The following is a 16131-nucleotide window of genomic DNA, read 5'->3' as shown; positions in this document are numbered from 1 at the left end:
AATTTCCCTATACATGTACATAGCTAACTGCACGAGTACTCCTACTGCATTCAAAGAAAACTGAGCAAGTATTTAAGGACTTTGCCAAGTAAAGGATATAGATGGATACAGACGGATACTCATAAAGCCCATTTACTTTTCTGGATAGTCCACTGGTCCCGGGCACATAAGCAGTATTTGCTGTCTGAGAATTTAACAACTGGCCATGAAAAACAGGACTATTTGTGATGCACTGGCCCTGATCTTACAAGATATTATACTTCTGCTTAAGTATGAGCCTGCAAGAAGTGTCACAGATTTCAGGACAACTACTGAATTTAAATATATTCAACATTTGCAGGACAATGATGAGCAGGAGTAACAACATTTTTAATGCAACATATACTAACCCATCTAATTCTGATAAAGACAATGAATTCTGTAATCTCACAAAATTTTAATACTAAGACTGAATTGTACCTTTCAATTACATAAGATTCATGGACTTACTCGGTTTAAAACAAAAATTAACCTATACTGTATCATAGCAGATACTGTACTGCAAATTCAATTTCTGTATTCACTAAAATAATTACATCTTAAAACATTATGATAGTTATATTGCAATCAATTGTAGTCATGCACCATTTTGAGCCTACCTTGATTGGCACAAACTCCCTAATGAATTTGATTCCATGCTCTTCCATATATTCACCAATTTTGTTTGCAATATCCTGGTCAAATCCTCTTAAGAGAATGGATCTCACCATTACAGTGACATCTAATCCAAGACCCGCAAGAAATCCTGCACATTCCAAGGCAACATAGGAAGCTCCAACCACCAGGGTTTTCCCTGGGCAGTAAGGCAGAGAGAAAAGATCATCACTGGAAAAAAAAAAAAAAGGGGGAAAAAAGAAGAGAGTGTTACAGACAATCTGAAGAATGTATTGTGCTTTACATTTATCTGATTTCTTCTGTAAGAATCAGATTTTATTCCTATTCTTGATCACTAGAAAAAAACAACCCAACAAATGAATTTTTTGGAAATTCAGCTAGTAAATTGACAGTAAACTGACAGATTGAAAAGTTCTAATTAGGAGGACACACAAAAAAAGAGTATGAAAAACATGAATCACAAAATCTTTAGGATTTTTTTACAGAAACTTAGGATAAATTGTTAAAAAAGGTAGGCTGTTTTTTTTTTTCCTCTGAATCTTGCTTTAGAATATTTTGCTGCAAATTTTAGCTCCTGAGAGCGAAGAGGAAAGAGTTCAGCTTTAAGATAAAAATACCATCTTCACTTCTTTGAAGACTCATCCTTTTGCTAAAGCATTATACACAGTGCCAAATACACACAGACAATGGAACAAGTGAATGCAAACCACAGTAAGAGGCAGAGATAGCAGTACGAAGTTACGGAAACCATGTTTATTTGCCTGCTTTCCATTTCTTTCAACTGCTTCATCAAGCTACGTCAGTTCTACCACACTTTGGACCTGGACTATAAAACCAGGGCTTCTCAAGGAAGCAGGGACTCATGGAGACATCAAGCTTCCTCAGATGAGATTTAGGCAGAGTTTGGCAGTGCAGTTCTCCAAAGACTTAAATCTAAAATAAGTGTCTCTTTCTCAGCCAACAACAGCAAAGCCTAAACAAAGATGCTCTCTGCAGATGTTGTGGTGGAATAAACTGTGACTGTGTAATTAAAGGCTACACCATAGTTCCTATCCCCCAGGGAACTCGGAGAGGATTACACAGACCGCCTCAGCCTCATCATCTTTAACAGTGGCATTCCTGACTCTTGCACCTTAATGTTATTTTAAAACACCACTTTACAGCCTATATTATCTGTTACCTTTAATTTCACTACTACCTATTAGAAGGGAAACACTCAACATGGTGTTTTGGCTTCACAGGAATTATGCCAGTTATTTATTTCATTGCTATAGGTTTTTGAGCCTGAAATTCCAACCTCTGTCTCTACACTAAGTAATTTAAAAGTTAGTCAGATATTAAAATACATTTCATCTGCATACCACTTTTTTTTTTTTTGGTCAAACTTGTGTTAGAATTGCTTGGTCTTATCAATTAACCAGACATTTGAAATAGGACTTCCCAAAAGTTGAATTCATTTCATTGAGTAGCTGGAAAAAAATTGACTTGAGTTTCAAGACTGCCCCAACACACAAAGACAGATAAATTTCAACCAACTTCACAACATCAACTGCTTTGCAACTCCCCGTTTCCTTGACATTTGAGCAGGGAGGTTTCTTCCAAACAGACTGCTCTTCGTTACCAAAAAAAACTTCAGTACATGAACTGAACGACCATAAGGAATAAGGAGGAAGTGGGTGTACTGGTAAATGGGGCAGAGATGATGAATTAATTTTATGACAGACAACGCACATGATTTACGGTATTCTCAGTTACTGCTGTTATCAGTCAGAAACAGAACCATCCCAGCCAGCCACCCGCAGTCCTGGTGTCTACTAGACACCAGTGTTTTTGGCACCTTGACATCTGTCTATCGCTATTCTCCTCCGCTTACTTTCCTCTAAGAAAAAGCTACACAGGAAAGAAAACCAGCAACCAAGCAGCCCTGCTCATGCTTCACCACTCTCTCTTACAGGTGAAGCATTTGCACAGGGTAAATGACTTCATATTCCTCTCTGGTTTTACCTGCTGATGCAGTATTCCTTGTCTCCAGGTATACCCAGGTAACGTGGCCGTTCACCAGTGGCAATGAGAAATCTCTCAGCTGTGTACAGCTTCTCAACTCCTCTTTTATTTGTTGCCTGTGGACAAAGTATTGGTCCAAAGTGAGTATTTCACAGTCCTACCAAGGGAAAAATTACTCTATTTGGAAAGTATCTCGATTCAGAAAGAACTACAGGAAGACCCAGCAAACATGGCTCAGGCATACCTTAACTGTGTGTGGCCCAACAAATTCTCCATATGCATTCTCATATGTGACGTTCTTCTCTCTCAGTGAAACCCGGTAGCCCCAGTTCAGTGAACCAATGTAATTCTGAACAGATTCTGTCATAGTCATCCAGTTGTGTTTGACTGTTCAAAATAAAATAAAAAGGTTCATCTTTCAGTTTGTGAGTTCTTCTTTTTCCATAGCCAACCTTGTATTCTCAGACAGATTTTTGTCATGACCCAGTCACCTTTGTCTTACTCCTTTTTATTATCCTTTTTTATTCCAGGGTAACTCTAACTGAGAATTATGCCAGCGCAGACAACAAGAGAGGTCACTGTGGAACAGATATGACTTAAAACATGGAAAACTTAAGACTCGCTGCATTATCAAGAGTTTTCTACTGACACGTGCTGTGAGCAGGTGACATTGCTCAACAAATTAAGAATATGCATCTCTGAGAGGTGCCTCTGCATGTTCCCCACTACAGGATTACACCCTAAATAAACCCCAATCCTATAACCATGCATGTTAGAGCTAATATAAAGTAAGATTCATCTTCTTATGCAGTAGTGACAGAGATTGAGGGACAGGAAATCCTTGGCTGCAATTACGGGTAAGTTTCTAACAGGGGACATTCTGGGGTATTCCCTTAGAGGTTGTGTTACATTCAGAAATGGAGTAGTACCTTATTGCTTTTACTCAAACAGCGATCTTATCAAATACTAACATGATCTGAAGCTATTAATAAACAGATCAGACGCTTCAAGGCAATAAGCTCTGTGGCTTCAGACTTGAAAGGCACTTAAGTTCACGTATAGTCTCTCTGAAGCTGCCTCACATGCTTAAGTGCAACAAGCACTTGACTGTGAAAACAACCTCTGGGTTTTCAGCACAAATGAGAAGCCTGCAAAAAAACATTCTCCTCCTTTACCTTCTTCTGTAAACTGCCATCCATATTTGCGTGAATCTTGCAAGGCTTGTCCTAGTAAAGCTGCCTGGTGCATCAATTTTTTAGGTATACAGCCCACATTTACACATGTTCCTCCAAGACCTGAGAGAAAGGAACAGAATGTGTTTGTCGCATCAGTGTAGCTGATCTCAGAGGATCAGAGTCTCTGAGTAAAGCTCCTTTATAACAGGTTTGCAATGAAAAGAAATTTACCCCATGAGTTTCCCAGAGGTGTAGGCATGACAAAGTCCAGCACCATCACTTTCTTTTCATATTTGGCAGCCTCCTGCAAAACAAATTACATAAGATGCGCATCTAAATATTGGAGTTTAAATTTGGAGTAGATGATAGCATCATGCATTGCTAAAAAGCTTTGTAAGTTTTAATTAAGTAATAATGAATGATTTGCAAGGGAACAGCCAGACAGCCATTACTCTTATGAATTAATCTGTGCACTCAGTAGGAAAAAAAAAAAAGATGAAGGGAAAAAAAAAAATAGGCATTCATCCTGCTACACAATAGCGTGGCGCCAGTTGATACACAGAAGATTCTGGGAGGCAAACCTCCTGTTCTCTCCTCCATCCTGTCAGTTTGTTCACAATATTTCCCAACGTGCCATTTACTTTTAACATATTTAACAATTTCTTCATTAATCCAGTTTTCCCTTTGGTTTCTCAAACATCTGTTTGAAACCACATCACACAATGACATAAACAGTCACATGGCCAAGTATTACAACTGCGTTTATCCAACCTTTTTTCTTGTAGTAGAAGGGAACACTGGATTTGGAGTACAAGCTGTAGTTGTCAGGATCAGCTCTTGCCCTTCAAGCTAGTCAACCTGCGGCAAGTTGACTTTACTGTCAGGATGTGCAGATGTCAGCCAGACTAGTAAAGTAATGGTTTATTTCATGGCATTTCCCTCGTGAAGTTTCATTAGCAAATCTACAAGCAACGTGTGTAAATGATACTGAGAACTGGAATTCCTATTCTGGATTCCATTATTGCCTTTGTACTTTTTAAGAAAAATGCAAAAACTGATGGTGATAACTGGTACCGGAGAAAAACACTGAAGTAAGCACTACATAGCTGAGAAACAACACCAGATTCCCCCATAAGATGCAGCAAAATAACTTTGATACTTGGAGTAACCACAACTGTGCTGCATCATGTGATGAGTCCTTAGTCATATAAGCAATAATAACTACAGGCACAGGATATTATCCTAACGCTTTGGGTTTGGTTTGGGAGGAGCTAGACAGCCTTCAGCACTATGTTACCAGTAATACTTGTTAATCCAAATAGTTGACAAGCAGAATTTCAATTTTAAATGTATCTTACTTCGTACAAAATGCAAATCATATTTCAAACAACACAGGCTGTAGACACCTTTGAAAAATATTAACGTACTGGATTTGTGCTTCCAATTAAAGGTAATGGTTGGCCAAGAAACTCATGTCTATTAGTAGCACCCCTAAGAAAGTTCCTCAGAAAGGTGTTTAGGGACTGAGATGCTCCTTTATATATACATTATATATATATATAAAAAATATACATTATATATATATAAAAAATATATATATTATACATTAATGCTCCTTTATAATGACAACTCTTATAAGTAGCTCGAGAGCTATCCCAGTGTTAGCTAACTAGAATGCACAGATTCCCAAGCTTACACTCAGCTATATGCTCGCATAATACAGCACAGCATTGTGTCGCCACCTCAGTAGAGGTCACAGACAGATATAAGCACTTCTGCAGAGCGATATGCCCACAGTAACAAAACTGCCCCGTAGGCTTTCAAACCTTACTGGGTTCAGCGCAGCGCTGCATGAACACAAGAAAGTTGCCTACAGCTGGAGCTGTTCTGTGTGAACGGATAGTGGTGGCCTGGCACTTTGGTCTGGGTCTGCGGTTGGGTGGCACAGCATCAGCTTGGTAGCGTTTGCACTCACCGTGGAGACGTGCCTCCAAAATAACAAGCTCTGAGCAGAATATAGAGAGGAAAGGGAAGATCCGCCTACAAAGCTGCATACATTGTATCAACCTAGTTAAACTGCTACGAACCTGAGTGTAGATATCGGGAACTTGGTATGAGAGATGTATAGTTGGGTTGGTTTTTTTTCCCTTTTGTTTTGTTTGGCTTTTAAAGCACTGTATGTCAATTCACTAAAAGAACCTGAATAATCTAAGTCAGAAGTTCATGTGTGTAAAACAGTTTCACTTCAACTTCATGAAACTGATTTGAAATACACACATTACTACTGATAGTGATGTTGATTTTATTGATGTACCATCTTCTGCTCTACTCTACAATCACTTGAGAACACTAAGCAGCAATATACTTTATACACTGAGTTGAAGGAATAAGGCAATTTATCGTCCTAGCTACATACCTTTTCTCTCCCACAGCTGAAAAATGATGCAATAAACATCACCGCTGTAGCTTCACAACCTAGCATATGTATACAACCAAGTAGAGCAGTCTCCTTACGGAAATTTCAACAGATGGCTTTTTATTACTGCAAACTGTTTTTGCATTACTGCAAGCTCCCTTTTACTCTTATTACTCTCTTCTGTCCTAAAACATCCCCATCTTCTAAAAAAAAAAACCAAACCCGTGTTTGCTTCTTTTTGCCGGTTCTCAGAATTTTTATAGATCTTATCTTCCATCCTATGCCGTGACAACAGTGCCCCTATCAACGCAAAAGCAGTAAACTGCTGAAATAGATTATGCACATAGGGCACATTACAATCCACCACTCAGCACCGCATTGTTACATTATAACAGAAGTTCTTCTAAGGGACCAAGGTTTAGTGTGAACCTAATGCTACGCTGAAATATTTTCTCCTCCTTTTCTTTCACTCCTCAATGACCTTCTTCACTTCTCAACAACAAAAGAAACGCCTCCTGTCCAGAGGAATAACCCAACTCCAGGTCTTGAGCAATGAAATAGTTTTATTTCAAGGAATGCTCAATTCACTTCTAAATAGTTAATTCTACCACAGCAAGAAGAGGCAAAATGTGCCAAAGTGCTGATGTAAAGGAGAGTTACTGATTTACATTAAATTTCAACAAGTTTCAAATATTTGTGATGACAACAACTTTAAGAGCTGGTATATTCTGCACCACTGTGGATTCCTTTAATTAACTCTAGATGTGCTTCTAAAAATTAATTCTAGATATGCTTCTAAAAGCAGAATCCTAACAAGATTCTACAGGCAGGAAGTATGAGACCCTAAAAATGAAGGATAAGATCCTAATTCCGCTTATGTATAGGCAAAATTTCCATTTATGCAACTATATAAGCTCAGTGTCATAAAATCTCCCCAGCATCAAGAATTAAAACAACATATACAACTATTTCTCAGCAGATATTACTTTCACATAAAACTAGAAACCTCCTGATGTTAATTTTGAATAGTTTTAAAAACTTTTTCAATTATAAGCCGAATTTTAATTCAACTACTAATAAACACTGTTGAAATATCTATCTGCTGTTTTCCAACAGCATCATCTCCCATTAGTGGGGACAAAGTTTCATTCTATTAAGGAGCATACCATTTTTGTTTTTCTTATCCAGACTATCAGGAAAAGAATATTGTATAACTGGGGCTAACCTCAAAAGAAATGGTACAGATCAGGCAGAAATGTTACGCCCCTACAGCGTTAAAGACACCCCCAGATCCAAGACATTGAGGATGTCACCCACCTACTTACAAGGAAAGTATAAATCTGTATTTTCTCTGTCATACCTTGGCAGCTGCCAGACCACCTGAGCCTCCACCAATGACAATGAGATCATAATTGTAGGAATGCGGCACCGATGTATGTCCGTTCATTTCCAGCAGTTTCTGAGGCTTGTCTTCCTTATGTGCCTGAACAGAGAAAACAAAAAGGATTAGGGAACATTGAAACATTACCCACGGTGCTCAAAAATCAGTATTTTCAGCAGCAAATGATGTGATAAGGGAACATCAGTGCATCTGAATTTTCTGAGTTCTGCTTTTAATTAGCTTTTTATAATTTAATCTTCTTATTCCATCCTTGAATAGGTCAGTACCTATTAGATACTGAACTATGAATTTTCTTGTTCGCCGGAGCCCTGGGTTTCCTTGCAGAGCTTAGTTTTCCACATCAACCTCCTCATACAGTACCTCCTCATACTGTGTACTCCAGGATGAGATACATACCTGCTGACACAGGCATTCCATTAATTTATTTTATTCTTTTCATCTGCCCTGGACTTCCTTAATTAGTGTTTTTCCTTTCTCCTGCATATATTAGTAGGAAAATACAACAATCATATACAACTTTGTAATAATCTGCATCTTACGAGCCTTACCAACTGAATGAACAGAACTGAATGAAGTAAACAATTTCTGAAAACTACATTTTTGTAACATGCCTGTGTTTATTATTGCTTTGGTTTAGCATTGTAACTAACTTTGGTGTCAAATGGATCAAGTGTGATCACTACAGTTTCATGAGAGATTTTTTTTTCCCTTTATCAGATGACTGCTACCCACAGAAAAACAACCCGTTAAGTTCTAAAATGCATTTTGACAGCTGTATGCCACAAAGAACATTGCATTGTCTTCATATACTCTTTCTAAAATGAGCCTTTGTACTTAATTTGCAAAGCTCCAATTTATCAGGGCTTCGGACCTTCAAGCCTTTGGAGTTGCTGGCAAAATTCTCAGTGCCTCTCAAACTGCAGGACAAGATCTGGAGTGAGTAAAAATCAGATTCTTCAGCTGATGTAAATCAGTTGAGTATCAGTTAAAGTCATGACGAAACTTGTAAGACCAAAAAAGTAAATAAACCCATACTTACTCGCTTTACAAATCTGCTTCCTTTTATTCAAGCGTTTCTGTCTGCCTAACTAGGTAAGACTTGATTCAGTACTACTGGAATAGTCGTGGTAAATGAAAGGAAAGATAAAACCCCAAAGTTTCCCTTCTCTTTTCATCTTAATTTTGTTTTGCGCTAAGCAGGCCTTTGTGCTTAACCCATTCTACTGTCGCCTTCATCTGAGGTTAGATTATTCCCTCTCTGTAAATATAACTGCGTCTACCCTACAGACTGCTGCCAGCACAGCCACATCACTGACAAAAATCCCCTATCCCTCCAGCAAATTACACAGCAGTGTCAGCAGAAATTCAGACTGTGCATCTGCCTGTAGAAAGTTACATTTTAATAGTATTTCATAACCCCGGGTAGTACGTTAATAGTAGAAATAAAACCTAGAAACCACTTGTGGCTGTTCTGAAGACATCCAAAAATACCTCGTCTTCCTTCCTCTTCTCTTTCTGCTCCGCCACCCCAGTATATAACCCTACCACTGAATTTACTTTGTGCTCGGTTACCCTTTTTTCTGTTTTTCTAACACGGCCATCGGCCAGGCTCAAACTTCCTATTGCAATCAGAGTAAGAGTGAAAAAGGAGCATATATTGCATTATGATACACAGTTTCACTTTGTTTGTATTTAGGGACATAAAATTAGAGAAAGCATGCCATTCTTTTCCATAGCACACCACCTTGTTTGCTCAGTGGAAACAGGATGGTGTGAAGCTTAAGGGTAGAATAACTCCCAGACAGTCATCAGACCAACTACCAAGAACGGTATCTTTATGATGCATATAAAGAAATCACCATAACTACTCATGAAATTTGCTTAGATTACTACTTATATCATGCTACTTTTTTTTTTTTCCTTTCAAGGAAAGGATTAAGAAACTTCAGCTTTTATTCCCTACTGTCTGGTTCATTTTTCATTAGCTCTTCATGATCATTCTTCATGAAAACATATTAAAAGTTTAGATCAGACAAAGTAGATTATAACCTTCCCCTCCAAACCACCTCCTAGAACCTCGCTCCAAAGCGGCCAGGATCTTGACACGCTCTGCTTCCCATTTACCAGGGAACTTGTTCATGACCACGATCACATCCTGAGAACGGATCTCCTCCATTCTTCTCCCAAGAACTACAATTTTTCAAAGAAAGCCTACACTCTTACTATTTTTCATTGTCAAAAGTAAGTTATAGACTTCAAAATGTATCTCCCCCTACCTTTAAAGTTTTCTCATTATCTCCTATTTGCTTCTCCTGTACAAAACCAGCAGGCTGTGAAGTTTCTGTGGTGACTTCGTGCTGCCCTTCTTGCAGCTTCTGTGCTCCCTCTGTGAAATAAAGGATAAAATAATGTAGTGTCTGGAGAGACGTCCTTTATGAAGGCTGCGTTCCTCAAGCGAAATTGTCTGGGGGAGTGGCCTGGCAGCTTCATCGCTTCCTCATCAGCGGCATGCCTGTCTCAGGGGAGCACTTCCTAAGGCGCCTGATGAGTCATTTGCAACGTTAGGATGACTTGCTATATTTTTCTTTTTAATAAAATCCCATAGGAGATTTGGCTGAGATTTCAGTAAGTTTTGCCAATCCAACAGTACGCTTGGAACAAAGCAAGGAAGTAAGATTTGCTGTGGCTAAGCCTGAAACTTAATTTTTAAAGGAATATGATGATTTTTACCTTTCTGCCCAGAAAGTGATTTTCTTATGCTGATGTGTTGTCATTTTTTTCAGTCTCAACTTTTTAAACTGAATTAAACATTTTTATTTTTCTCCTGCAATTAGTTCCCTGGAAACTTCTTTCAGTTTGATTTATTGATATAATTGTTTTTCCCATGCAACTCCCCCTCCCCCGATAATTTTTGCCACATGGTATGGGTCATACTATGAAATCTTCTAAATAAATGTATTTGGAAGTCTGGAAAAGATCTGTTTGCCCACTGGTCATAACTGATATTATATATAGATATAGATAAGGTTAAGCATATTAGTGGAAAAGAAAAAATTAACATTTTTACACATGGTGATACTTTATTTGACGTGGCATGGAAAAAGAAAAAAGAAGAAAATCTAATACTCGAATGGAATCCATTATCAGTTCTGCCTTCCTCCATATAACTCTGAGTTACGCTAAGCTTAATTTCCAACAAATGGGTCAGTACACAATTGTTTGCACTTAATCACATACATACTTTGCACTGCACAACCAGACTTAATTAGCAAACTCTGACACGTGCACATACTTATACAAACAGCCATACTGAACGCATATACATTCCTTGGGCACTGAGCCCACAAACCTGAGGAGCATTCACACACACACACGCATACAAACGCAAAAAAGCATTAATTGAAAACTGGTCTGTAATCTTGTCATCTCGGTTTTCTTCTCTGAAACTTGGTGATAAAATTCCTTTACCTCGCAAAGAAAGGTATTGGGAAGAGTACTTTGCTGATGTTGGTAAAGGGCTTTAAAGACCAGAATTGTTATGAAATAGTTAATAGCAATGTTATTGATGGATAACACTTGGCCTAGTGTTGCTTGGGGAAGGAATGCAGGAATTCATGTGTGTGTATACACATGCACCTGGGAAAAGCAAGAACACAGGTTTTGAACAGTGATCTGAAACAACAGTGAACTGCACAGTGATCTGCACAAAGCAGAAATTTTTCTTCAATATATTACCAAAACTAGTGTCCTGTGGGTACCTGAGGCAACTAAAGCCTTATATTTTATTCCTATAACAAGTTTGGACAACCTCAGGAATGTTCACATAAAACTGTATCTTCACTGAGATAAAAATCTAGCCATTAGACAACACAGGCATTTATATAAATGTGTCTAATTATTTTCAGGTAGATCTGTGCTAGAGGTGCCCAGCCTTAGCAATAGCCCCAAAGCCTAAAGACAACCATAACCTCTGCCAGAGACTTGAAAGAGTCTGCACGCAGGCGGCTGCTGCTGGGGGCCTCTCCCTTGTTGGTTCGGGCAACCTGCCACAGGCAGGATGACAAAGCAGAAAGTGCTCCGCACATCACGTGCTTGCCCTCCATAAAACTCCATCCATTAACGGCAATTACAATAACCCACAGTCCTGGTGGATCAGTGCTTTCCAGAAATCAATCAGCGGATACCTTTTTGCAGAGTGAGACCGCTAAGGAGAACCTGGACCATGAAAGTCTGGATAATCCTCAGAGACGTAGCGGTGGGGACGGCACTCTTCGCCTGTAAGCATCAGGAATCAGCAAGTCTGTAGCAATTCACAGCCACTGCAGGAAGAGTCAGTGAGGCTCTCACTCTGCACTACCACTGTCTTTAGTTTTTGTTAGCCCCCATCTAGAAGAATGTGGCTGTTGAGTGCTACCTCCCCTAAGGCCTGCCAAATGCTCCTTCACATGGGGGGGGGAAACAAGTTTAACAAATCACTACTGTCAAAAGGAGACAAGCTTCCTCTCTTCCACCACACTGTTTTGTTTTTCTTCTTGCCGACAAAACACCCTGCCTGCATACTTGGCACCAGCTCTGGTAGCCAACAGACCCTTACATGAGCTAAATCAACTCACTAACCTAGAAGAAAACTAACCCAGGAGAAGAAAAGACGTGGACAGTTTCCCACCAGCCTAACAGGCTCAGACAGCTCAGGGAAGGATCCCGTGAGCATCGCAGCCAGTGCCAGGCAGAAGGCATACCCACGCAGACCAGGGTGAAGGAAGAGGAGGCAGCAACATTTCTCTCCCTGGTGGCAGCAGGACCTGCCAGTTTTGCTCATCAGCTTCTTAAATGAACAAAACCCCCACCTTTTTAGCATTTACCTAAATCCATTTCTGAAGGAGGCTACGCTAAGCCTCACTGCCACCTCTTGAGCAGAGAAAAAAAAATAAATAGTGAAACAACTGTGGTATTTTTAATCCACATCCTTCCTTATTGGGAGTGAGCTTCCTCACAAAGCAAAGTCCTCCGTGGTACCAAGGCCTCTGAACTTTTGACTGTTGGTTGTGTAACTTCTGGCAGGGGTGAAAAAAGGCATGATTGGTTTCAGAAGGCCTTGACCAGGCAGGAATGTGACCAGCCCAACACAACAGCCTGGACCAGCTTCGTGAGCAGAACGGCTCCAGAATAAGAATCACCTTAATCTGCAAAAGTGTCCACCCAGGGATCCAACAGGCTGCCGAGGCAGGACGTGAGGACCCACATAAAGCACCTGCCTTTCAAGTACTCACCGTAGCAGTCTGTAAGCAGCACTTCAAGGCAAAGATCTTTGCTGATTTACCTAGATTTTCTGTATCACACAGAAGGACATTATCAACAAGAACGAACTTCATATTTTTCACAAACAATGTAATTAAAAAAAGGAAAATAGCTGTCTCTACTCCAGTAGTTCAGAAGATGCCTCTAATTTTGTAACGCTTATGAACATGCATGTAACTTGCTTTACAGCCTTATCTTCACACATCTGAGAAATACAAGCTATTTCATATGACAGTGAATGTTTACCCTACACTCAAGTAAGCTTTTTAGGTGGAGAAACTTTCAGCTTTTCCTGCTTCTAGATTTGCCCATTTCTTCCCTTTCAACACAGGTCACCATCTCCTCCGTTGCGTAAACTCAAACATTTGGAAGTGACCGTAAGAGAGCCATTACATCATCCAGATTATGACACGGAAAAAAACCCAAGCCTTTAAAATACACACCTCCAGGCTGGATCATATTACAGATCCAGACTGAGAGTCTGCCTTGCAATCAGCTGAACTGCCAAAACTGTGAAGCAATGGAAACCTGGGACAGGATGCAGGGAGGTATGAGAACCTCTTAAACTGCCTTTGCCCCTACAGGAATCACAATGCACCCGCACTTCCCTGAGGGCCAGGATCAGTGAGTGGAAATTAAAAAAATAATACTTAGAAACTGTACTTTGGTGTAAGTCAGACCTTCGATCTACCTCACACGCTTTATTTTTTACTGAGAGAGAGACACAGTGCATCCTTACAGCTCATCAAGAGAAACAACAGAGTTGGCTACTGTAGAAGATGCGTCAGGGCTTGCTTAAATAAGGTCTGCATGTGCTGTGCTGTAGTGATCCTGGCCAAGAACCACTGGTACCTTTGACAGGATAAACTAGCAGAGCCCTGTGGCTATCCTCTTTCTTTCCAATGCTGATTCAGCACGTGGCTGCCCTGCCAGAGGAAGCATAAAGATAGCTTAGAGGTACATTTGCCTCCCCTACCTGAACTCAGCCAAAGTCTGCACACATAACAAGTCAGCAATGTTAAGACAGGCCAAGCCGGCATTATTTACATGCACAGTGCTCACTGACAAGCGCTGTTAATCAAGAGTGAACCACTGATGTCCCGTGAATGCTGCTTCTAAAGGACGATATATGTGAGCCTTGAATCCTGCTGTCTACAGACAGGACCAAGATACATGTTACACCCAATTAAGCCTCTCACTCAAGTACCTCTAAGCCTTCTCACTCAAATTAGCTACTTGTCTTTAACTATGTGTAAAGTACCATAAGTGATCGCTGCACAGAAATTGTATAGCTAGAGTAAAATCCTTACTTTCCCTCCTACGTGTCAAATATTAAGAAAACAGAACACAGAAGGTGAAAAAATCCTACCTCAGAGCATCTTTTGCACCTACTTATAGAAGGAGAAGCTTGCAGCAGTTGTATGTACTCCTTATGGTTTGTAATTTCAGCCTGCAAGGAAGAAGTTCCATGGTGAGTGGAACAAAAAAACCCCACCAATACTACAAAAACATGCATCTTTCCCAGGGCTAAAGGCAGTTTTTTCTCAAAGAATCTCACTGGCTGCAAATACAAGCACTGAGGAAGGAGAAGTTAAGATAGAGTGAGCTATGCGCTCAGTCCATAAGACTGCTTGCTCACTTATCGGTTTGGTGCAGTTCAAGTGAAAAACAAAGAACTTCTGGGCCTTTGAGTAGCTCCTTCACCTGCAGAGTGCACAAACATTAACAGATGAAACTGAACAGTGAAATCACTTTCATCCTTTTCTCCCTGGATCGCAGGTCTGTTTTCTTATGTGCTGGCTTCCCACGCATGCAGTCTTTACACAGCACAAAGAAAGCGCCATACGCATAAGCCCAGAAAATAGCCCTCATGATCCTCTGGTTCTGCCAGTGACTTCCTTGACATATTAATGAAATGTACAAAAGGTGTTTAAGTGTTTGAAATGACTGTGATCGGCAGCATCCCATCAGAAAGTAGATGCACAGGTTTTCTCAGCTTTATGCTCTTTCCATGTCTGACCAAGAAGCCCTTAAAACCACTGGTGGGAGTTACTTCGTTAAGTTATTGTATTTTTCTTAGCAATCCCTGACTATCAATATAAATGACAGCTAATCCAAACCAGCCCTAACTTCACTAAGAGATTGGTTGTGTAACCTGACTCGTTGATGTCCTTTTCTGCACTCATTTCCCTATCCACAATTGTTTGAATCCACAAACAAATGAGAACAAGGTGTTTCATACCAAGTTTGATTCTGACTCGCTCTCAGATTCAAAAATCACCAAGCTTCAAGATCGACAAGTAAAACAGTAAAGGGCATTTTTCTAAGAAATCGGAAGTTTTCCAAACTATATTATTGCTTATACTTACTCAGTGTGTTGCTGCAAAGTGCTTTAGCTTTCACGGTATTCTTGTTAATCTGCTTTTCACGTCTAACAGCTTGAGACTTCTTCCATTTAAATAAAGCATAGCTTGAATGGGATCAACATCAAAACATAATGTGGAATAACTTAACTTTGCACTTAGTTGAAATAGGGTACATGAAAAGAAACTGGGGGGCTCTACTTTGGCACAGATTTCTGTTAACGGAGTCCTGGACTCTAGTCCACAGTGTTACTCAAAACACAAATTCTTTTTTTACCGCATTTGAGTAAACAAGCCATTTAAAAGCATTTCCCTAAGTGGCAAAACATGTAGATACAAATTTTCTTCTGGAAAGTTTTCAACCTAAGTATTAAGTTCTCTAAGCCAGAGGAGAAAAAAATCTCATCATTCTCAGCAAATCAAATGCAGTTAACATATGAAAAAAGCAGAAAAATGACAGAAAACTTCATAGTGCTGTTTTCTCAAGGGAAAATAAAGATCTACTGAGAACTTTTAAACAAACCCCTACACAGCAGAGCAAGAATTACAAAACCAAGACAAGCCACAGAAAAAATAATGACGGAGGAATGATAAACGCCACATCAAACGAAAACCAAATTTTCAAGTGACATTTACCCAAGGGCCTGATTCAAAGCTCTCTACATCCAATGGAAAAGCTCCCACCCAAATGAAGGCCTGAAGTGACAAAATTCACCCCTTGCAGTCCAATTTTCTAATGACTTAGCAACATCCTCCAATCTGCTTTTCACTCAAGATGGGTCAGGGGTCAGCACTGTGCTGTGAGCAGGCTGCAGTCCA

At 39.8% G+C, this 16131-nt stretch overlaps 1 protein-coding gene across 1 annotated transcript in view; it reads right to left on the bottom strand.

Moving 5' to 3' along the window:
- Positions 1-16131, bottom strand: part of TXNRD1 (thioredoxin reductase 1) — a 41741-nt gene that overhangs the window by 18313 nt on the left and 7297 nt on the right. Inside the window, exons 2-8 of the mRNA XM_054222269.1 lie at positions 9928-10037; positions 7610-7732; positions 4065-4137; positions 3834-3953; positions 2903-3045; positions 2659-2774; positions 639-864 (exon numbers count right to left, since the gene is read on the bottom strand). Coding sequence (XP_054078244.1) covers positions 639-864; positions 2659-2774; positions 2903-3045; positions 3834-3953; positions 4065-4137; positions 7610-7732; positions 9928-10037 — 911 coding nt within the window. The remainder of the gene's footprint in view (positions 1-638; positions 865-2658; positions 2775-2902; positions 3046-3833; positions 3954-4064; positions 4138-7609; positions 7733-9927; positions 10038-16131) is intronic.

This window comes from Rissa tridactyla, chromosome 1, assembly GCF_028500815.1.
Source record: "Rissa tridactyla isolate bRisTri1 chromosome 1, bRisTri1.patW.cur.20221130, whole genome shotgun sequence".
In the NCBI taxonomy this organism is placed as follows: Eukaryota; Metazoa; Chordata; class Aves; order Charadriiformes; family Laridae; genus Rissa; species Rissa tridactyla.
The sequence above is the reverse complement of the archived record's forward strand: the minus strand, read 5'-3'. Positions and strand labels throughout refer to the sequence as shown.